This window comes from Phocoena phocoena, chromosome 16, assembly GCF_963924675.1.
Source record: "Phocoena phocoena chromosome 16, mPhoPho1.1, whole genome shotgun sequence".
In the NCBI taxonomy this organism is placed as follows: Eukaryota; Metazoa; Chordata; class Mammalia; order Artiodactyla; family Phocoenidae; genus Phocoena; species Phocoena phocoena.
In genome coordinates this window covers 80,553,672-80,578,689 of record NC_089234.1, presented here as the reverse complement: position 1 = coordinate 80,578,689, position 25,018 = coordinate 80,553,672, and the positions used below count along the sequence as shown (strand labels likewise).

Below are 25,018 nucleotides of genomic sequence, written 5' to 3'. Positions count from 1 at the left end.
ATGTCACTATATCCCCAGAATCCGAACCCTTGTGTTAAATAGAGACTGTTTTAGGTATTTGCTAATGCTATGAATCTCACTTACAAATAGATTTTTCCTCCGAAGATTCTAACAGAGTTTGGCCTTACACAACATTGGTGTAAAACGGAAGCAGACCAGATTCTCTCACGTGATCATGGAATAGGAAATACAGCTTCCTGAAGCTCGCCCTTCACGTGAACTAGAAACCACAGGCCAATGAGCATACATGAATTATCGGGCCATTTCTTCTTTCATCCGTATCCTTGGTTCTCTTAATGCTTCAGAACTTTTCTTTGTAATAAGCGTGCAGATACTTGAAGACAATTCATTGTTCGTTCTGATCTAAAGACATCTAAATATTTCGGATGCTTTCCTTACCACTGACAACATCTGGATGCCTTTAAAAAAAAACACCCACTTACTGAGGGTGTAACCATATAATTTGAATAGTTGGATGAATATGTATTATATGGAGTAGTAATGATGTACCGTTAGTGTCTTAACGTGTGCCGCTCTGTTTATTGGCATTACATTATGACCGCAGAACTCAGCATTTATGTGAAAACACGCATACTTACAAAAGCTATTTCAACTAGATGTGAAAGATATTCTTTGTGGTATTGGACAGGGGTTTGAGGTAAATATTCTTTATGTGGGCAATTAAAAAAAGGGAAAACCATGTAACATTTCTGGAATGTATTTGCCAAGCAAATATTTTGGAAAACAGCCCAGAGAAACATTTAAGGCTGTGATTTTAATACCGAACTAAGGAAATGCTTTAATGCATCAGCTAAGCTCACGGATGGTGGTAATCACATCTGGTTTACCTCAAGCTATAGGAGAGGGAATGAACCTTAACAACAGAACAAACACCATGAGCCTCAAGCCGCATCTTTGGTGTGTAAGGATGTATGTGCGCATGCAGGGATTTTAATTGATTTTTAAACTTAAGTATTTCTGTGGCTCAGCAGTCTGTAAATGCAGACTGCTCTGTCACCTGTCCTTCCTTTACGATGTAGCCTGTGAATTTCATTGCAGGAATGAGACATTTTTATGGATGGGCAACTGTTGCTGATTCCTTATTACATGACTGAGGAAAATAAGGATCCGAGGAGGGTAGTTAGACACAGAGTGGGATGTCCAAGGTGGGGACCTTCCCTTACACCACAGGTCCTGGCAACCATGGGAACTATTGACAAGTTCTTTTTTTCTTTTTGTTTTAAATTGAAGAATAGGTGATTTACAATGTTTCAGGTATACAACACAGTGATTCAGTTATATATATATATATATTTTTTTTTCAGATTCTTTTCCATTATAGGTTATTATAAGATATTGAGTAGAGTTCCCTGTGCTATACAGTAGGTCCTTGTTGTTTATCTATTTTATTTTATTTTTTTTTTAACGTCTTCATTGAGATAAAATTGCTTTACAATGGTGTGTTAGTTTCTGCTTTATAACAAAGTGAATCAGTTATACATATACATATGTTCCCATATCTCTTCCCTCTTGCGTCTCCCTCCCTCCCACCCTCCCTATCCCACCCCTCCAGGCGGTCACAAAGCACCGAGCTGATCTCCCTGTGCCATGCGGCTGCTTGCCACTAGCTATCTACCTTATGTTTGGTAGTGTATATATGTCCATGCCACTCTCTCGCTTTATATAGTAGTGTATATATGTTAATCCCAAACTCATAATTTATCCGTCCTCCCCTCCTTCCCCTTTGATAACTATAAGTTTTTTCTCTATGTCTGTGAGTCTGTTTCTGTTTTGTAAATAAGTTCATTTGTATCATTTTTTTAGATTCCACATATAAGTGATATCACATGGTATTTGTCTTTCTCTATCTGACTTTACTTAGTATGACAGTCTCTAGGTCCATCCATGTTGCTGCAAATGGCCTTATTTCATTCTTTTTCATGGCTGAGTAATACTCCATTGTATGTGTGTACCACATCTTGTTTATCTATTTGTCTGTGCTGACGGGTTCCTTAAGCACAGCACCCAGCACAGTGCATTTCCCACATGATATATAGACCTGAAGGGTACTTGTTGACTTCCTCAGATTAATTTTTAAGTCATAGCAAGACTTCTTACTTCAGTTATCAGGCTTTTCTCGTTCTACTACTTGATGTCATTCCAGACATCGTACTGCCTCTGCCTTTAGAACTACTTTTGACAACATTTTAAAACACGAGCCATTTCACTGTTCTTGATCCAATGCCTTAACCCAAGGTGGAGCCAGTCTGCTCAAGTGTGTGGCAGGTCACCGCGGACGGATAACATTTCTGAAAGTGTTGCTTTGTTAGGTGTGGTAGCCTTTCATAAGTAAAGATGGCAGCTACAGCAGTACCTACCTAACTAGCAGTTTAACCCAAACAGTTTCTATTCCAAATACATTTTCTCTTCGGGAAAAAGAATTATATATATAATTTCCTCATCACTCTGGATGTAACTAGGTGAGATGTTTTCACCAGATACTCGTTCTTATCAAAACAATTATTATTATAATATAATATATTCCCTACCCTTGGTAGGGAGCTTCAATATTTCCTCCAGTTTTAAAACTTTCAATGTTGATATTTTCCAAATTTCATAGGCAAGGGCATAGTCTTGTTTATGGGAAAATCACTAAGTAAAAAACTCCTTGCCGAGCCTGGCCCCCAGAGTCTGTGACTGTGGTTTTCACCAGTGTGTGCAGGCATCTGCTCAGGGTAGCAACTGAATGCATTTTTGGATCTGAGTATAGACTGTTCTAGATAAATGTTTTTAGAAAGTCATTTTAATGAGAAAATCCTGCCCAACAAAGGAAATCCTATTTTCTCTTTTAAATCACGCTTCCCGAGTTTGGTGAGCAGGACAGAAATTTGACATCAGGTCTAATTCAACACAGCCGAAAATTTCTGCCCAAACGCTCAAAAGTCTACGGGTTCTGATCATGAGGTGAGTTAAGCAAATTCTCTTTGAAATATTGTCTGACCGAGTTAGGGCTACCAAATCAGACGTGTGTGAAGGGACGGTATGGAAGATTTAGGGCTCTTCCTGAGGCCGATAAAAGGCGTGTTTGTGCGGAAGGGCTGGGGCAGGCGCCTGGGACCTGCCGGCTGCCCTAGAGGCAAGGAATTATCCCAGGCAAGGCTGCTCTTGGCTGCATCCAGAGAAAGGAACTGTTCAGAGAGGTCTTACTGTCTCTGCCAGGCTCTTCACACTTGGTGAGAGGCGGCCTTGGCTAAGGCAGGCTGAGAAACAGCATCGCTTCCTCGAGACGTGGTGAAAAAGAATTCTCTATTCCTTGCTTTGACAAATGTGTCCTGAGCATCTTTTGAGAACTAGGCAGGTGGCACTGGAGCTCCAGGGATGGCAGGACCGCATTCTGCTACCGTGTAGCTGGGGAGACAGGCAGGTATATACATGCGGAAGAAGTTCTGTTCGTGGTGCTGGAGGAACACTCCTAGCCCGGAGTTGAGGTGGTAGGAGATTCAGGGATCCAGAAGCCTGCCTGGAGGGAAGAGAGAGGGAGCATTAGCCAGGCCGAGGAGGGAAGAAAGGCTCATTAAGAGGCCTTTTTCCTGGTTCTGCTTCTTTCATTCTGGCGCACGGGGAGAATAGTTACTCCTAGGGCTAAACGATGGAATGGATGTATAGAAAGAAACAATAATAATTGGAATGGCTGGAAAGACTGCCTGATGGGACAAATTACTGGAGGGTTTTCAAAGCCACTTTGAAATGCCGAACAACCTGTACTTTGTCCATTCAGTATTGCAAATCCTACAAGACTCCATTTCAGCTAGGAATACCGATGACTTTGTAGTGGGTGATATTTTAATTTTCGAGTATCCGTCATGTAGTGAGGTAGGGGTTTTTTTTTTTTTTTGCCACATTTAATTAAATAATAAAGTGGAAGCAAACGTTACCAATTTCACGCCGAGAAGAGCCCCGTGCATGAAGAGCTACTGGATGTGGTTCAGAGAATGTTCATTGGGAATCTAGCAAGGCAGTGCGAACGATGGGCAGTCAAAGCTGTCATATTCTTATTCAGAAAGAAGAAACTCACGGTCCTTCCCAAGTGACACTCCCCTGCTGTCTTCTGCTTCCAGCCTTGTGTTTCACGGGCATGGGGACCAAAGGTCCCTCGCTCATCACTGCATCCCACGTTGTCCTGGTTACCATAATCGCCTCTTCTAGGTGATGTGTATCCAAGTCGTGGAGGGACCACCTAACTGGGTGAGGGTGAGCCTTCCGGGAATCAGAGCAGACTTTGCAGAGTCCTGGGGGAGGAAAGGGAGGCGAAGAGACATCTTCAGGTGCCGTTTGCTTCTCTGATTTCTTTCTGTCATCACTTTGTAGCCCCCTCACTCCCACCCTGGGCCAGCCCAACGCAGATCCCTTTCTGTGTTTCCCCCCCTAAATCAGATCCAGAAGAAAGAGCTGGCTAGATGTGGGGAGACCTGCATCTTGGACCCCAACCCACCACTGTCCCCTTGTGTGACCTTCAGCAAGTCACAGGACTCTTGGAGACGCCTTCAATGTGTGTATAAGGAGGAACTCAACTAGATGGGGCTGAGGTTCCTAGCGCCCCGCCAGCTCCAATTCCCTCTGCCTCCAGGTGTGAAGGTGTTCAGGGGCGGGCTTGTGACATTCTTAGCAGCCCTGACTTAGGTGGCCCTTTGTAAATGCTGGCATTTGACATCCTGGGAAACAGGTGGGAGCGAAAATGAGGGGCTCCACTTTCTTGCAGTTACATCCCAAGCTGGGGCCTCCAGAGCAGTGCACCTGACTTTCAGGTCACTATTTTGGCTTAAAGAGAAATGCCGCTGTTTCTGAAGATCTATTGAAGGACAAGTTTTTTGAAAAGAAGTTTCCTTTCTGTTAAACAAGCAAACAAAAGCCCTTCAATAGCTCCTATTTGCCCTTTTATTTTTAACTTTCCACTCTGGCCTAGACAAATAATATGGATAAAATGAGAGACTGGGGTAGAATTGACAGTAAAGCTCCCTGCTTTCCTGCCAGGGGGTTCTCTGCAGAGTGAGCCCAAAACCCACTGGCTTAAAAGGACACACTTGAGAAAAGTGTTCTCACAGCAAGAGAGAAACCAGTGGTAACAGGCTTTATGCTTCCTGAAGAGACCTGCCATCCCGGGTGACTGTAGCACACACACACACACACACACACACACACACACACACACACACTCATATTCCCAGGAGGATGCAATCATTTAAATAGGGTGGCGATTTCGTCCTTCATCCCAGGCAGTGAGTGTGCCCCCAAGGGGGGTGTGAGATCCCGAGACAGGAATTCACTCGTGTCTTACCCTTCTGCCTCTTGTGATGCAAGCATTTTGCTGTGCCGTGTCCACTAAAGAGTCATTTTCCCCAAAGCTAGAAGGAAGCAAGGTCCCATTGGTTACATGGTCAGCGAACATGGTGTTCAGAATCTGCTCCTGCCCATTCGACCAGGAGCCAGGGATCTGGGGACCAGTGACCAACAGCGGTGGCCACTCATTGAATCTCTTTCTCGCATTCCTCGGCCTCATAGCACAGTTCTCAGCCGGCTCCCCACCCTGAGACAAGTCAGAGCATTAGCACTTCAGTGAACTTCAAGATCCGGTTGGTCTAGGGACTGGTGAGGGAGTACTTCCTGCTGGCGTTTGCAAAGGTCCTGTCCATCCAGGCAGGCTCCTGTGTGGGGTATACCCATGTATCCTGCTGTTTTAGCTACTATGGCTGCATAGCAAATCACCCCCAACTCAGTGACTTAAAAAAAACATTTATTGTAGGCATGAATCCGTGGGGAGGGCTGTCTGCCCCGTAATGTCAGGGTGTTCGCTGGATAACTTGAAGGTGGAGCCTGGAATTGTCTGAAGGCTCAGTTCCTCCCGTACGTGGCTGTTGGCTGGGTCCTTAGTTGGGGCTCTCAACCAGATGCCTAGGCTTGGGCTTCCTTGGGCTTCCTCACAACATGGAGACTGGGTTCCAAGGCAAGTGCTCGGAGAGACATATCACCTGTTATGATCTAGCTTTGGAACTCAGGCATGTCACCTCTACCGTGTTCTTTCCATCGGAGGATCCCTAAAGGGCCAGCCAGGTTCAAGGGGGAGAAGTAAAAAGCTGTCTCTTGAGAGCAGAGAGGAAAGGTTCTGAAGGCCATACTGCTGTGGTTGCACACACACTCCGCCACGCCTGGGCACAGCATGGAAATGACAAGGAAGCTCTGCCCGGCCCCTCCAGGGTAGGGTTCACAGGCAGCACCTCTACAGCTTTGTCCACCTGATGCTCGTGACTCTGGTCCAGTCCTGCCCTCTGTGGACAGATGGGATTTCTTTGGATGGAGCGGAATTTTTCATCAGATTGATAAAATATGTAAATCTGCCCTCTCATCAGCTGTCACTTCTCAGTTTAGGTCTTAAACTAATGTCATTCCCAAGATTCCCTGTGAGAGCATTATGGTAAAGCCATAAACCACGCAAATAATACTCACCCAGGTCACACTCAGTATCCTTTCAATACAGGATCAGGGTCTGTCAGTAGTGGTTTGTGCAGGAACTTGATGGAGATTCTGTAACCTGGAGGAACAGCCCTACGAGAGAATGCCAATCAGATCTTCTGTTACTGTCAGAGAACCTTGATCTCGCCGAGTTTGTTTCCTTATGCCTCTTTGCGCTTTTTAGTCTTTATTTTTTTATTGAGGTATAGTTGATTTACAGTGTTGTGTTAGTTTCAGGTATACAGCAAAATGATTCAGTTATATATAAAACATTTTCCATTATAGGTTATTATAAGATATTCAACAGAGTTCCCTGTGCTATACAGTAGGTCCTTGTTGGTTATCTGTTTTACGTAGGGTAGTCTGTATCTGTTATTTGCATACTCGTAATTTATCCCCCCCCTTCTCCTTTGGTAACCATAAGTTTGTTTTCTATGTCTTGTGCTTTTTAATCTTTAAAATTGTTTTTAAAAAATATTCAGTTGTATTTCTTCCATACTTTTCCATTATGGCTTGAGTTAGTGTTCTTAGTAACTTTTTTCTTTATTATTTTTCAGAGATGTGGAAAATACAACAACGTATAGAAAAGAAAAGAAAATGTGCTATAATGCTGCCCCTTCAAATAATTGTTAATATTTTAGGGCTTTGCCTGTTTGAGTATTTCCTCATCATTAAATATTCTTGTATTAAAATGGTTTTAATGGCTAAATACAAATTGAATATACCAGGACTTATTTTAACTGTCCCCTTTATCGTTGGACATTTATGTTATTTCCTCTTTCTTGTACTCAATGCAATTACTTTTGTGTTACTAAAATAATAATAAATTATTATTTAACATATATGATAGACATTTTTCTATATTTATTTAAAATGATTAATAAAAATTATTTAAATTTAAATATATAAATTTTCTTTTTGATAGATTCCAGAAAGGGGAATATTGGATCATAGAGTATAAACAGTTAAAGTTTTGCTACATGGTCTTTAATTACTTTCCCGAATTCATACAATCGCTATCAATTTGTACATAATTTTAAAAGGAAAATAGGCAGGGATTATGTGTTTGGAGGAAGATGTAAAGACATATTTTAAATGGATTTAATTCAGCTTAGATTTCTATTTGTTTTAGCCTTAAGATAAGGATTGAATCATTTGATTCCATCGAAGAGTGTTTTACATTCCTTGGTTCCACGTTCTGTTTCTATGCTCTTTTGTCTCTTTTAAGTGTATTCTCAGTCATGTATATTTTCCCACTAACACTGTATTTTTTTCCTTCGTGTATGACTTGTGGTTTCACTGCTGTCAATCATTTTTCTCCAGATGTTCTCTTTCTTCATGTCTCATTTAGTTCATGCGTGACTGTGGCGTTACTCATTGCCCATTGTCTTAACTTCCATGTAATTTGTCTACTCTGTAATTCTGCATCTTTGAATGATAATGTTACTACTTTTAGGATCAGTAAAATATATTTGTGTATGTGATTTTTACGTATTTGCTGTTTTCTCATCATCACTGCTATGGTCAGTTCTGAACAAACCTCCACGTATGCTTCACATGCCTTCTTGTGTAATTGTGTCCATTTGTCTGCAAAATCGTATGTTGTTGTCACTAGAATTCTTTTGTACATACATTTTTTTGTAGCTTATTAGACTTCTTCAATATTTACGGTTGTTATGGGTGGTTCCAATCAGCACTGTTTTCTCCTGATGTAGTTGATCATTTGGGATATAAACTTTAGGGCATTCTGGAGTTGATATAGTGAATGTTAAATCACATATCTGGGTTAAATGGTTATTCTTGGACTCCAATTATAATATTATATAACTCATGGCCTCTAAAGACTTTTTAAATATCACCACACCTGGGGATTTTGTTGCTTTTGCTGGGCATTAATTGTAGTTTTTGTAGTAACTCTGCAGTTTAATCTGAATATCTATCTTAATTGTTTTTCCTATGCAAAATTCTTTTTAGTATGCCTTCTAAGACTTTCACCATTAGATGGGAAAATATTACTTTTACGTTTGGTTACTTTTCAATTCTGAGCTCACTTTTTGCTGCGTATTTATTTATTATATTTTTTATTGAGATATAACTGACATATAGCACTGTGTAAGTTAAGGTGTACATCGTGTGGATTTGATACATTTATACATTGCAATTGATGACCACTGTAGCTTTAGCTAACACCTCTGTCACAACACATACTTATCATTTCTTTTTTGTGGTGAGAACATTAGGTTTGACATAAATACGCTACCATGTGGAAAATAGATAGCTAGTAGGAACCTGCTGTATAGCACAGGGAGCTCAGCTTGGTGCTCTGTGATGGCCTAGTTGGGTGGGATGGCGGGGGGGAAGGAGGTCCAAGAGGCAGGGGATATGTGTATGCGGATGGCTGATTCACTTCACTGTGTGGCAGAAACTAACACAACACTGTAAAGCAATTATACTCCAATAAAAAAAAAAATCTATTCTCTTAGCGGGCCTCTCACTGTTGTGGCCTCTCCCGCTGCGGAGCACAGGCTCCGGACGCACAGGTTCAGCGGCCATGGCTCACGGGCCCAGCCGCTCCGCGGCATGTGGGATCTTCCCGGACCGGGGCACGAACCCGTGTCCCCTGCATCGGCAGGTGGACTCTCAACCACTGCGCCACCAGGGAAGCCCTCTTAGCATTTTTTAAGTATGTAATTCAGTATTGTTGACTATAATCACTATGCTGTGCGTTAGATCTCCAGAATTTATTCATCTTCTAACTGCAAGTTCATACTCTTAACATCCTTTCTCCAACTCCCCTACCCCCAGGCCCTGGCGACCACCTCTCTACTCTCTGTTTCTACAAGTTCAGTTTTTTTAGATTCCACATGTATTTGTCTTTCTGTCTGGCTTATCTCGCCAAGCACAGTGCTGCTTTTTTCCTTTGCCTTTATTCTAAGATTCTCTCTTTTCTTTCCTTTTTCTCTTGACATTGTTTATTCTTTTCTTTTAAAAATCCATGGCCCTCTAGATGCCAGGCATTACCCTGAGGCCCTGCCCACAGGGAGTTTACAATCACTTGTGAGAAACTAACGCATGTCAGAATCTGCGCTACAGGTGGAAGCACTGTTTGGGGCCTTGAAGGAACCGCTGGGGTTCAGACACAGTTGGAGGAGGGGGCACTGGCAGGAAGACTCACGTGACGGAAGGCAGTGGGGTCAGTTCCAGGTGACACAGGTTTGGTGGTACATAAGAGAGCAGAGGGCACAGAATGAAGTGTGGGCCTAGCGCCAGGTGGTAGGAGGGCAGGGTTCCGACTCTGCTCTGCGGTGGCTTTTCTAAATTGAAATATAGTTAATTTACAATGTTGTGTTAGTTTCAGGTGTGCGGCAAAGTCATTCAGATATAGATATATATATACATATATACACACACATATATATATACATATATACACACACATATATATATACATATATACACACACATATATATATATACATATATACACACACATATATATATATACATATATACACACACATATATATATACATATATACACACACATATATATATATACATATATACACACACACATATATATATACATATATACACACACATATATATATATACATATATACACACACATATATATATACATATATACACACACATATATATATACACATATATACACACACATATATATACATATATACACACACATATATATATATACATATATACACACACATATATATATACATATATACACACACATATATATACATATATACACACACATATATATACATATATACACACACATATATATATACATATATACACACACATATATATATACATATACACACACACATATATATATATACATATACACACACACATATATATATATACATATATACACACACATATATATATACATATATACACACACATATATATATACATATATACACACACATATATATATACATATATACACACACATATATATATATACATATATACACACACATATATATATATACATATACACACACACATATATATACATATATACACACACATATATATATATACATATATACACACACATATATATATACATATATACACACACATATATATATACATATATACACACATATATATATACATATATACACACACATATATATATATACATATATACACACACATATATATATATACATATACACACACACATATATATATACATATATACACACACACATATATATATACATATACACACACACATATATATACATATATACACACACACATATATATATATACATATATACACACACACATATATATATACATATATACACACACATATATATATACATATATACACACACACATATATATATACATATATACACACACATATATATATACATATATACACACACATATATATATACACATATATACACACACATATATATATACATATATACACACACATATATATATACATATATACACACACATATATATATACATATACACACACATATATATATACATATACACACACATATATATATACATATATACACACACATATATATATACATATATACACACACATATATATATACATATATACACACACATATATATACATATATACACACACATATATATATACATATACACACACACATATATATATACATATACACACACACATATATATATATACATATATACACACACATATATATATACATATACACACACATATATATATATACATATATACACACACATATATATATATACATATATACACACACATATATATATATACATATATACACACACATATATATATACATATATACACACATATATATATACATATATACACACACATATATATACATATATACACACATATATACATATATACACACACATATATATATACATATATACACACACATATATATATATACATATATACACACACATATATATATACATATATACACACATATATATATATATACATATATACACACATATATATATACATATATACACACACATATATATATATACATATATACACACACATATATATACATATATACACACACATATATATATATACATATATACACACACATATATATATATACATATATACACACACATATATATATACATATATACACACACATATATATATACATATATACACACACATATATATATACATATATACACACACATATATATATACATATATACACACACATATATATATATACATATATACACACACATATATATATATATACATATATACACACACATATATATATACATATATACACACACATATATATATATATACATATATACACACACATATATATATACATATATACACACACATATATATATACATATATACACACACATATATATATATACATATATACACACATATATATATACATATATACACACACATATATATATATACATATATACACACACATATATATATACATATATACACACACATATATATATATACATATACACACACACATATATATATATACATATATACACACACATATATATACATATATACACACACATATATATATGTACGTATACACACACACATATATATATTCGTTTTCAGATTATTTTCCATTATAGGTTATTATAAGACATTGAATATAGTTCCCTGTGCTATACAGTAGGTCCTTGTTGTGTATCTATTTTATATATAGTGGTCTGTATCTGTTAATCCCAAGCTCCTAATTTATCTCCCCCTCCCTTTCCCCTTTGGTAACCATGTTTGTTTTCTATGTCTGTGAGTCTGTTTCTGTTTCATAGATAAGTTCGTGTCATATTTTAGATTCCACATATAAGTGGATAAATGTGATATTTATCTTTCTCTGTCTGACTTACTTCACTTCATGTGATCATCTCTAGGTCCATCCATGTAGCTGCAAACAGCATTCTTTCATTCTTTTTTACGGCTGAGTAATATTCCATGGTATATATGTACCACATCTTCTTTATCCATTCCTCTGTGGACGGACATTTAGGTTGCTTCCATGTCTTGGCTATTCTGAATGGTGCTGCTGTGAACATTGGGGTGTGTGTTTCTTTTTGAATTAGCGTTTTCTCCAGATATGTACTCAGGAGTGGGATTGCTGGATCATACAGTAACTCTATTTTTAGTTTTTATAGGAACCTCTATACTGTTCTCCATGTGGTGGTTTTGTACAGGAAAGTGACATGAAGAGGGCTCTCTGCTGGTTCATGTGTAGAATACAAGTATGAAGGGGAAACACTTGAGAAGGAGGGAGCTCCCAGACTTGGCTATTCATTCATGGAAGAAATGAATGCCATGTGCCTACCATGTGTCTGACACTGTGCCAGGAGCTCTGGACCCAGCAGCGAGCAAGATATCATTGTCTGGGCTCTTACGGGGCTTGACATTCATTGTTCCTGCTTTTATGGGGCTTACGTTCTGGTGAGGGAGAGGGAAAATCAATACCTACGCTGGCAGTGGCAGCAGCTGTACATATAACATACACCTCGTGGCATTTAAAGTCTCCTCAATATTCTAGCTTTCAGGGACTGTGACAGCATGCAAACAGCGTTCAGTGTCCTATTAGATTCCTGTACCCCTAGAGGAACATCTCTTTGTTCTCACAGGTCAGCTCAGTTGCTCTCGTGACTTGCCCAGTCCCTCTTTGGTTAGCATTCCTATTTTAGTGTGAGTTTGCCCATGGATGCAGCTTGAAGACCCAGGCTTCCCCTTTGATAAATCCACTTTAGGGGTTGAGGTACTGGAACTAGGTCTTTGAAATGACCGGATGAGGGAGGTCAACTGTGGAGCTATGTAGACACAGCTTATCATTCGGTAACAACCTGAAATTGTCATTCTCAAGAATGACCTCCAGGGAAGACAGAGGTTCTGGCATGATTCTAATGGGGTGCAGGAGCTGGTGCAGCTCTGTAGGGGAGTCTTCCCTTTGTGGACCATTGGATAAATCACAGATGTGTTCACAGCCCTGAAAAAATCTGTAGTTTGTGAGTGATCTTTTTCTTTTTCTCTGGCCAGGAATCTTACATCCTTTCCGCAGAACTTGGAGAAAAATGTGAAGCCATTGGCAAGAAATTATTATACTTAGAAGATCAACTTCACACTGCGATCCATAGTCACGATGAAGATCTCATTCATATCCTTTTTTTCTTGCAGATAAAGCACCTGTCAGGTTATTTTGTAAAAGAAAGTCTTAAAAAATTATACCGTTTCCCCATGCCTCAGCAGATGCAAACAGACAGATACTCCTGGTATTTAGAGTTCCACACACCTGAGATCCCTGAGATTATTCAGTATGCGATGTTTCTCTCTAGTTTTTGGTAAGTCAGCGTTTTTGATTATTAAACCGGACGGCTAAAAATTAGAAGTGCGGTTCAGACAAGCACACAACGAGGCCAAAGAAAAGTGTAGTTTCAGGGGCTGTGAAGCTGGGTTTGTGGGGCTCAGACGGTTATGGGTCTGACTGCCTCAGTTTTCCGGGGGCCTTCTGAATACTGAGAAACCCAAATCCATCTTTGGTTTTCTTTTCCATACAATTCTGCCGTATAACGGGCAGGAGAGTGTCACAAGGAACAGGACTTTGGATCGCTCCTTTGTACAAGATTCAGTGCATTTCCTGTCACGTCTGCAAATAACCTTTATCAAAACCAGTTGCCAGTGACCAAGATGCACAAGAATCTACTGGCTTAGGTGGAGCACTGAATCACATGTGCGTGCGTTCCGTTTGTCCCTGCCTAGTTCTTTCGAGGGCAGATGGGTGGGTGCAAGACGTATGAAGGCCTATACAGCCCCATTCTGTATCTTTTCGGTTACTTAATCGTAAGCTGACACTTCTCTAGATGAAAGTACATCTCTGTTCATTCATCCTTTCTGTTCAGTAGTGTGACTTTTATTAGATGTATTTGTGAGAAATGTAGCTATTTTGGACTTTGCTTCTCATCGCTGTCTTACTTTTCAGAATCCTCGTTCTTACCATGCTTTATCGGGAGCCTGTGTGTGTGCGTGAATGTATGTGTATGTTTAAGGAGCTTTGGATGGTCAAGGATTAATCTTAATCACAAGTATTCAGATCCACGGTTTAATGACAGATTCAATGTTGCGTTTCCTTCCTCCTTACAAACTTAAATCTTTTGCCTTGCTTGTTAAACTTAGCAGCAGATTTTTTCAACTTAATCCGTGATTATTTTCACATGGCTCAAGGTGGATTTTTAAAAGCAGACATTCTGTTTTTGGTAACTCCCTGCCCCTTACAAACTGGTGTTTAAGCTCTTATTAAAAAGTTGGCCAAAGAAACAGTAGAAGCATTTTTTTTCTGCACTTTTGTTTATTCCACGTTCATGGATCACGCAGAATTGAGCAGTTGTAAGGTGGCACGGCCTCCAGCAGATGGGCAAGTAACCGGCTGTGAGTACCTGGGAGCAAAGCCCTGCAGACGGCCAGTGCATACAGAGGGGTTCCTGGCTGCAGTCTAGCATGTGGGCTTGTTCCTCAGTGGGAAATCCCTCCAGTTTGTGGTGGGCTCAGGTAGCAGTTCTGAGAGCTGCAATCAGGGTCTGTGTTAGTCTCTTGTTTAGAAATTTTCCAGAAGGTTAGTTTGATTCTAGGGAATGGGGTTTTCTCCTGAACAGGGTTGGGTGGTAGGGAAGAGGCTGAGAAGAGAGAGCTGTGTATAAATAAGATGCTTTTAGCACAGGGTGATCAGCTCGGTGCTTTGTGACCACCTAGAGGGGTGGGATAGGGAGGGAGGGAGATGCAAGAGGGAAGAGATATGGGGACATATGTATATGTATAACTGATTCACTTTGTTATAAAGCAGAAACTAACACACCATTGTAAAGCAATTGTACTCCAATAAAGATGTTTTTTAAAAAATGCTTTTAGTTTTCCCACAGCCAATCCAAGCCAGATTCAGGAGCGGTGGGAATCACAGAGAGTGGATAAAACCTCTTGAAGCATCTGTAAAGTCAGATAAAGTGCTTGGTTTTAGGTAGAAAACCATTCTCAGTGTCTGTCACAAGCTCAGACACCCCGTTTATAGCTGAGGTTTCAAGGTAAGTTGATTCAATCATTTTGTAATAAATCCTTGAAAGAACTGATTGGTAACTACACAGTGACTTATATGGTCATTTAATTCTAATAAAACTGCCGTAGACAGATAGGGATTATTCTTCCTACTTGATAGTTGAGAAAACTGAGGCTTGGAAATTGCGTGGCTGGTCCGAGGTCATTTCTGATGAGGGGGCAGAAGCATCCAGCCACAAGCCCCATGGTCCTTCACGGCCAATCAGGAGGCAGCTATGCCTATAAGTAGCTGGACAGGCCTGTTCTGTGGAACATACAGTTACTATAAAAATATTAAGCTATAACAAAAGTTGTTTAGTGAAGTTACGTGTATTGAGAATTTTGCTGATCCTTGCTGAGATAAGTGAGAATCTAGAGAGGACATGTCAAGCCAGGGTTGGGAAGCACTGCTTTAGATACTGCAATCATTCCCCCAGCAAAAAAAACCTCTACACCACAATATGGATTTCGACCCAGACTTTCCCCTGAAACCGTGGCATCGTTCTGTGTCACGGATTGACAGTAAATACACAGAAGGTATCTTTGAATGCTAACAAAGCATAGTTTCAAGTGGAGCTCGGTGCCCTACGTTAGAAAGACATATTTACAAGGCTCTGCGGAGGCTTCTTACACAAACCAAAGCCCTTGTTTCCAATGAGAACTTATCTAGAGATTCCAAGAGGCCGCTGAAATCCTCTGGCCAAACTCCGACTGGTTTGTGTTTCCATTCTTGATCAAAGAGACAAAGCCGAGTGCAGTTGAAAGAAACAGCTTGCCGTCAGCAACAGGAAAGAATTTCCCAGCAAGTGTAACATTTTGGTTTGATTCCATGAAGGGCTCCGCCAGAGCCTCCTGTTCAAAAGCTGCGGAGGGAACGTGATTCATGTGCGTCCTCATCAGTGTCTGTGTCCAGAAGATTCAAGCCTTGGACACTCCAGATGTTCATTCTCCGAGTGGAAGGCACGGAGCTTTGCAGAAACCGTTTCGTGTGATAGGGCCCTGGTAGTGTGGCATCAGCAGAGGGCGGACCAGTCAGCAGCAGTGGGGTTGAGTTTCCCAACAGATCCTCTGGGCATCCTGACTTAACATCAAGGCCACAGGCAACTGGCTGGGAGTCTCTCGCTTTTATGAAGAAGACACTGGATTGACAGATCGGAGGAGGGGGAGAAGACAGGCCGTGTCTCTTCATCATCCTGACAGGCTCACTGAATTACAAGTAGCCGAATAACACCCCCAGCCCGTCAGCCACCTGGGGGCGAGCATGTGAGAAGCGTCTGCACCATTAATTGGAAGAGCTGGCTTCGCAGAGGTGACTCACGCCTGGTGTCTGAGGCGAGGGTGGGAGGTGTGACTTCACTGCCACTCAAGCCGGGATTTTCAGGGGCATTAGTCTGACTCTCTAGTATAATTTCACAGTCATTTGGGATCCTAATTAGCAGTTGGGTGTTGAAAAACATTTTGAGTGTATGGAATGGTTCCTCCCGGTTTATAATGCTTGAACTGAAAACCATCTAGGTTAAGTGGATTTTTTTAGCAGAGAGTTTTTCCTTTCTCTTTCAGCTTCTACTACATACTTTCAAAAGGAAAGAAGGACACCTAGGATCTGGACTCTGGGCGTCTTTCGGAGCCCCCAGGGCAGCTCTGCTCGCCTCTGAGTCATAGATAAGACAGGGGCAGACTTACTCTGTTTGTGTTTCTATTTGCATTCACCTCCAGGAAGCACTCCCGGAATTCCGTTCTTTCTGTTTATTTGGAACACGTGGTGCCTAATCGATTCGTTTTGGTGGTGCTTGATGGCATGCAAATACTCTAAATACATCCAGGCACTTGCACAAACAACACATCCCCTTAGGAGCCCTTGCTTGGTTCAGCTTTCAAAGGTGCAGCTGTGACAGACAAAGGGAAGGGGAGTTTGAGGGGCTTGCTCTGCCTCCTTGGAAATGCTTTCTGCTTCTAGGGCTAAAGAGCTGCGAGAGGGATTGTGACCATCATGGAGCTCCACAGTTTCACAGATGAGAAAACTGAGACCCTAAGAGGCTGCTGTTTGAACACTGCGTACCCTGGGCTGATATGCATATGGCGGCCGGTGCTCTTCCCTTTGGCTCCCACCAAAGGGAGTGGGATGGCAAGAGCAGGACTTGGAGCCTCACAGGGGGGAGAGGAGGGAGCCCAGGAGAGGGTGTGGGCACCGGGCTTGCGCTGCTGGCTTAGCCCTAGGTGGGCACCACAGGGAGGGCCCCTGTGCAAGCATCACATCCATTGAAGCAGGTCGCGTGTAGGCGGGGCTTTCCTCTTTGCTCTTCAACAACTGTGTCCTTCACCTTTGGCTTTGGGAATGAAAGAAAATTCCCAGGACTGAGGAATCACTGCTGATATGAAGAAATAATTTAGCAAATGAGTAGCTGTTGCAAAGGACATACTGTTGTTTCTTTTTCTTTTTCTATTTTTTTTTTTTTTTTTTGCGGTACACGGGCCTCTCACTGTTGCGGCCTCTCCCATTGCGGAGCACAGGCTCCGGACGCGCAGGCTCAGCGGCCATGGCTCACGGGCCTAGCCGCTCCGCGGCTTGTGGGATCTTCCCGGACCGGGGCACGAACCTGTGTCCTCTGCATCGGCAGGCGGACTCTCAACCACTGCGCCACCAGGGGAGACCTGTTGTTTCTTTTGGAAGCGAACTAGTTCAGGGCAGGTGAACTGAAGACCTACTTTTGACCCAGCTACTAAAATGATTGCTTGGCATCTCAACTGGCAGTAAATCACTCAGTTGTTTCTATATATAAACAAAAGACCCCTTTTAGAGAATCTGAGGATCTTTGCACATGGCTGCCCTAAAAGACAGTATTGTGTAACCACTGCGAGACATCTGTGAAACATGCCTTGCTGTCTTATTCCTTGCTCGTTGCAAACACGGTCTGCACAATTTTACTATCAAGAGTATGATCTTATTTGCAAAGTAGAAATAGAGACACAGACGTAGAGAACAAACGTATGGCTACCAAGGTGGCAAAGGGACGAGGGGTGGGATGAACTGGGAGATTGGGATTGACATATATACACCATTGATACTATGTATCAAAATAGATAACTAGTAAGAACCTACTGTATAGCACAGGGAACTCAAGGCTCTGTGGTGACCTAAATGGGAAGGAAACCCAAGAAAGTGGGGATATATGTATGGCTGATTCACTTTGCTGTACAGCAGAAACTAACACAACATTGTAAAGCAACTATACTCCAATAAAAATTAATTTTTAAAAAAAGAGATAAAAAAAGAAGTAATGTTCTTGCCTAATTCAGGTGTAGTCTATCCCAAGGTGGTCTTGGGTTCAAAGGTGTTTTTAAAGATGTTGGCGTGTTAATCCTTGTGCCACTGTTGTAATTAATGCACTTTTCTTAGGTGCCACAGATGTTTGGTGGCACATCTGTTACAGAGGAATGATACACATACTCAGCTAGAGAGGTTTCTAGGGCGCAGGCATTCGAAGAATCATTTAACTCTTTGGAGACCTATTCTCGCACTTAGATGGAGTGAGCACCTCTTATACACATAACTTCCAGTACTGGAGTTTTACTTTATTTCCTCAGCACTTGGACAAAAAACAATGAGCTTATTGGAGGAGCAATCAGAAAATCCAACTCCAGTAGTCTTAAGATTTTGGTTAGGGGCTTCCCTGGTGGTGCAGTGGTTGAGAGTCCGCCTGCCGATGCGGGGAACGCGGGTTCGTGCCCCGGTCCGGGAAGATCCCACATGCCGCGGAGCGGCTGGGCCTGTGGGCCATGGCCGCTGAGCCTGCGCGTCCGGAGCCTGTGCTCCGCAACGGGAGAGGCCACAACAGTGAGAGGCCCGCGTACCGCAAAAAAAAAAAAAAAAAAAAAGATTTTGGTTAGATGTATCCAGTGGGTTAGTTTATCTTTCTATAAATCAGTGAGAAAATGTTGCAAAAATGTTTGTAAAGATATCTTTTTCAGTATAACCTCCAAGTGCACATCTGCAGCCTGGACCTCTCTCTGAACCTCAGACTCACGTCTGTTTCCTCCTCAGCATCTCCACTTGGCTGACAAATAGGCTTTTCCAACTTCACGTGTCCAAACTCCAGTTCCTCCCCACTCCCACCCCCCAAAACCCTGACTCATTCCCAGTCTTCTCCTTCTTGATCAATTGCAAGTCTATTTTTCCAGTTCGTTGCTTAGATAAAAAATCTGGGAGTCATTCTTGCTGCCTTTTCCTTCCTTTACATCTCACCTCCAGTCCGTCACATATGCCATTGGTGCCATCTTCAAAACATCCAGAATCTGACCATCTCTCACCACCTCCACTGCCACCACCTGGTTATGGCCTGAATTATTGCAAAATCCTCCTCTTACCTCCAGGCTTCTGCCCTCGCATCCTTTAATCTACTAACGATTAAAGCAGCCAGGGAGATCACGTCTCTCCCCGGCTCCAACTCCTGCCATGGCTCCATCTCACGATCTATCCGCATGCCCTTGTGTGTTTATTTTCTTCTCACTCAGTGGCACATAAGCCCCATGATGGCAGTGACTTTGTTCACTCCCCTACTTCCCATGTCTAGAACATTTCTTAGCACACAGTAGGAGCTGTGAAATGTTTGAGTATTTGATTGAATGAAGGAAAGAGTGAGGATCTCTATCTACGTGATTATTTTCCCAACTGCTAGATGGGAAAATGTTTCTAGTATTTTTTCTTTTTTTTTTTAAAGCTTTTTTAAATTGCTGAATCAGAATAATAGATTAACTTAAGCCTATCCTAATATTTAAGAGTTGTGATAAAAAGATAGTTCTCTTAAGATATTTCTAAATTATTTTCACTAAATGCTTAATCTGCTTTTTTATTTTTAAAATTTTAATTATCTTTTTATGAAGTATAGTTTATTTACAATGTGTTAGTTGCAGGTGTACAGCAAAGTGATTCATATATATAGTCAGATATATATATATATTCAGATATATATTCATAGGTATATATATTCAGATATATATATATATATATATATATATATATATATATATACACATTCTTTTTCAGATTCTTTTCCCATATAGGTTATTACAAGATATTGAGTATAGTTCCCTGTGCTCTACAGTAGGTCCTTGCTGATAATCTATTTTATATATAGTAGTGTGTATATGTTACTCCCAAATTCCTAATTTATCTCTCCCCCCACCTTTCCCCTTTGGTAACCATAAGTTTGCTTCCTATGTCTGAGTGTGTTTCTGGTTTGTAATAAGTTCACCTGTATCATTTATTTTAGATTCAACATGTAAGTGATATCATATGATATTTGTGTTTCTCCGTCTGACTTACTTCACTTAGTATGATCATCTCTAGGTCCATCCACCTTGCTGCAAATGGCATTACTTCGTTCTTTTTTTGTGGCTGAGTAATATTCCATTGTATGTATGTACCACATCTTCTTTATCCATTCCTCTGTGGATGGACATTTAGGTTGCTTTCATGTCTTGGCTATCGTGAAACGTGCTGCTATGAACATTGGGATGCATGTATCTTTTTGAACAAACACATTGAACTATGAAAGGATGCATGTCCATTGTGAATATTACAGAAGTATGAAAAAAAAAAAAAGGCTCCATCTCCCTCCCAGTACCAATGTCTAGGAGAAGTCCACCCCTGTGTCCTCCTAGGGTGCTTTTCCAGCTAGACATGGCTTATCTCTATTGTCCTTTTTGTTTCTGCAAAATTAGGATCATTCCATACACATTGTTCCACAACTTGCTTTCCCCCCCCCTCACTCCACATTTTATCCTGGACTCTCTTTCATGTAAGCACATTCAGAATGTTTTGGAACTCACATGTAGTATGGAATCATACAAGCAGGCTTGTTAGAGGGAAGTATTTCGTAAATAAAACGTGATTTTAATCGTTTTGATGTTTATTACCCCATAGGTTCTAAAGGAGGTTTCCAGGATTTCTGAGGTCTGGCCCTACTTAGACAGAACAACCTCTGCTATTTTAGTAAATAAACCTTAAACCTCATCTCACAAAAGGCACTATACTCTCACAAGAAAAAAGATTTCTTTTAACCCTAGCCCTGTGAAGACGGTATGGGAATCTGCATTTTATGAGTGAGACAATGAAAGCATTCTATGGTTTTCCAGGTTCCAGAGCTGGTGGTCACATCCTCAAATCCCTCTGCTTGTCACTCCTCCCTGTGTCCCTGGAGACTGTTGTCTGTTGTCTGAGGGGCTGATGTGTTATATAACTTAGTCTTTTTCTTCTGTGGCTTCTCTCACTCTCTTTTTAAAAACATCTTCAGTGTGTTCTGCCAGTGCCAGAAATGTTACGAGTTCTTTAAGAAGCAGTTCGGTCTGGTTCAGTTTTTCTCTCTCTAAAAACCTTGGTCGTCATTCAGCGTATTACAGAGCGGGGCCTGTAGTCCCAGGCTGCATATCAAAGGTAACGAAGTCTCGGGAGTTTGTCGAGATTCATAAACTGCTTAAGCGCCACGCTTATTCTTTATAAATGTAGCATAACTTGGTGATTCATTTGCAGCTTGTTCTGCCTGGGACCACTTATGCTCTTGCTTGTATAAAGTCATATGTGTTTTCACTAAAGATTAGCAGAGCTGTTCAGAGAAATGCAGGAAAATGAAGTCTTTTAAAAAAGAAGAAAGAAAACACAAGTATTGGGTACTTTCTTCTCTTGCCCCACCTCTTGCCCATCTCCTCAACCCCATCCTCATTCCTCTCAAGTTCAAGTGCAAGGAGTGAATCATCATAGTAGGGTATATGTAAATTACATGCATGATGAAGTCTGGTGGGGATTCAAGAGGATGAAAAGCTGCCAGAGGCTTGTCAAGGTGGCTCAGCATTTTTGCTTAGGTGAGGTTCATTTGCATAATTCCCAGGATCCTTTGGAGTTCCTTCTTTAAACAGGAAAAAAGAAAGCTTTCCATAGTCATAACCTAAAGATATCTCTTTCTCTTGACATTGCATTGACATTGTACTTAAATAAAACCACATTGTAGTAGGTGTGGACAGTCTGTGAGTGGGAAGATTTCTGCAAACTGCTTTTCCCAAAGCTTTCTGTTTTCTCCACATCTGATCTAGTAATATTTAAGTGGTCTGACCTCTTGTGATGATTTAACAGCATCTAAGTGGTGTCAACATATTTCTGTGTTTCCTCTTAGTTCCTGTTAGATGAAGTTAAATTAGTTTGCTTATTAAGTTAAAAGAATTCTATCCATCACTCCTCCTATATTTATCTTAGGATTGTTCTGGTACAAAAGGGAAAGAACAGAGGGGCCTGACTGTGGACAGACAGGAAAATCACTGTTGGTTAAATGTTCCCCAGCTTAAACCCCTAGAAGAGAGCTCATCTTTTCAGAGAATGGCGGGCATATTATTTATTCCATATAATTATTCACTGAGTTCTCTATGATTGTTTTATTTATATGAGAAACAACTTTACAGGTTATGAAACTAAAAACCCAACCATTTAAAGAAAAACCAACCAACCAACCCAGAAAAGGCAAGCTCCCTGCACTCCGTCAAATCTGCAAGGCCCCGAATGGCTATTTTACAAGCACCTGGGAGTATAATAACACGTGACAGCAGATTAGACCCTAACGGGGTTTAGAAGTCACTGTTTCGTGTGAAAACTGAGGTTCAGAGTGATTTGCACAAGGTGACAAGGCTGGCGGATGACCAATAGGGACTGTAGCTCATCGCTCGGAGTCTGGTTGTATGGTGGCCCCCAGTCCTGGAGCTCTGAGTTCCAGCCTTCTGCCCTTTCCACTGTCAGAGCATTTGGATGTGACAGTTGCCCTCCCCCAGCCTGGGGCTGAGCAGGAATACAGTCACACTGACCATATTCCGTGGAGCGTCCCAGTTTGCCATCTGTCTCCGTCTAAGAGCTGACTCTTCCTTTTCCTTTTGGAAACCTTACTTGAGATAGTGAATGACCTCAGGCCTCCTAGAAATTGCAGTTGCTCTTAAAAGAAGCGTAGCATTGGTATTAATATTTAATGCCTACACTTTGGAGGAACTTGAAACCGCAGTTAGAGGGGAGTGCCCATCTGCTTCCAGCAGGCAGGTGCCTCTCACCAGATCCCTGAGAGGCTGCAGAGGGCCGCCTGTCACCTTCGCCTGTGTTCCTTAACGTGTGCACAGTCTCTCAAGAGGGAGCTCCAGATGGTGAAGGAAACTCTGCAGGCCATGATCCTGCAGCTCCAACCAGCAAAGGAGGCGGGAGAGAGGGAGGCTGCAGCTTCCTGTGGGACAGCTGGTGTCCGGGAAGCACCGGCCTGAGGCGTCACGGGATGGGGGAAGGAGGGTGAGTGACTGCGTCATCACCGTGGGTGCTGCGGGGCCTCTCCCACCTCCTCTGCATAACCAGTGTGCCCGAAACAATTACGGAGATGGGTGTCGCCCAGCAGAAGAATGGTCCGCTCTCCCGATCCTGAGATCAGGGCGTCTGCAGATTGGAATAGGCAGGGGGAGTGAACTGCCGATTTCCTTATAAATGTTGGTCCGAGGCACCTTTACTGTCATTAATTAACAGGAGCGTCTCGCACAGGACTTGAAAAATCTTTCCATTTCAGCCCCCATTAGACAGAAGTTGGGGTGATTTCTGCTAGAAAGACGTCTCTTTTCCTGTACCATCTTGCTTTCTGATGCAATTAAAATATCTCCTGATTTAAGGACTTATAAAAAAGAAACCATACATGTCTCTCTTATCATACCCATTACACCTTCCTACAGGCACATGATATAAGGGAGCTAATTAACCCCAGAATCTGGAATTAACAGCTTTTCACCTTAATTTCCCCTGTGATTCTCTATAATCTCACAAGAATTAAGATGAAAAATTCCAAACGATATATATTTTTTAAAGAGACAGACTATCACGTGTAGCCCTCTGGTTGTCCTGTCTGGCACTGCCTGTCTCTCCAGGATGTGTCCCTGATGTTTCATCAGGACATTCTGAAATTCACCCACGATGAGAGCAGGAAGGGAGTGAGGGGCATGAATTGGTCAGGGGACGTGTTTAAACGTTTAATCCTCTCCTATTTTCCCTTGAACCTGTTTCACTTAGTGTCAGGCAGGACATGGATGTAGAAACCTTCAGTGCAGAAGAGTACTCAGTGAGGCAGTGCAGTACTCAGTTCATCAGTGCTGTACTCAGTGAGGCAGTGCTGAACTCAGTTAATCAGTGCTGTACTCAGTGAATCAGTGCTGTACTCAGTGAGGCAGTGCTATACTCAGTGAGGCAGTGCTGAACTCAGTTAATCAGTGCTGTACTCAGTGAATCAGTGCTGTACTCAGTGAGGCAGTGCTGAGCTCACC

The 25,018-nt window shown here is 41.0% G+C and overlaps 1 protein-coding gene across 1 annotated transcript in view; it reads left to right on the top strand.

The window, feature by feature from the left end:
* The window catches only part of DISC1 (DISC1 scaffold protein), a 288,333-nt gene extending 264,353 nt beyond the window's left edge, over positions 1 to 23,980 (top strand). The window contains exons 13-14 of the mRNA XM_065893936.1: positions 13,652 to 13,769; positions 23,841 to 23,980. Coding sequence (XP_065750008.1) covers positions 13,652 to 13,769; positions 23,841 to 23,980 — 258 coding nt within the window. The remainder of the gene's footprint in view (positions 1 to 13,651; positions 13,770 to 23,840) is intronic.
* The last annotated feature ends 1,038 nt before the right edge of the window (positions 23,981 to 25,018 follow it).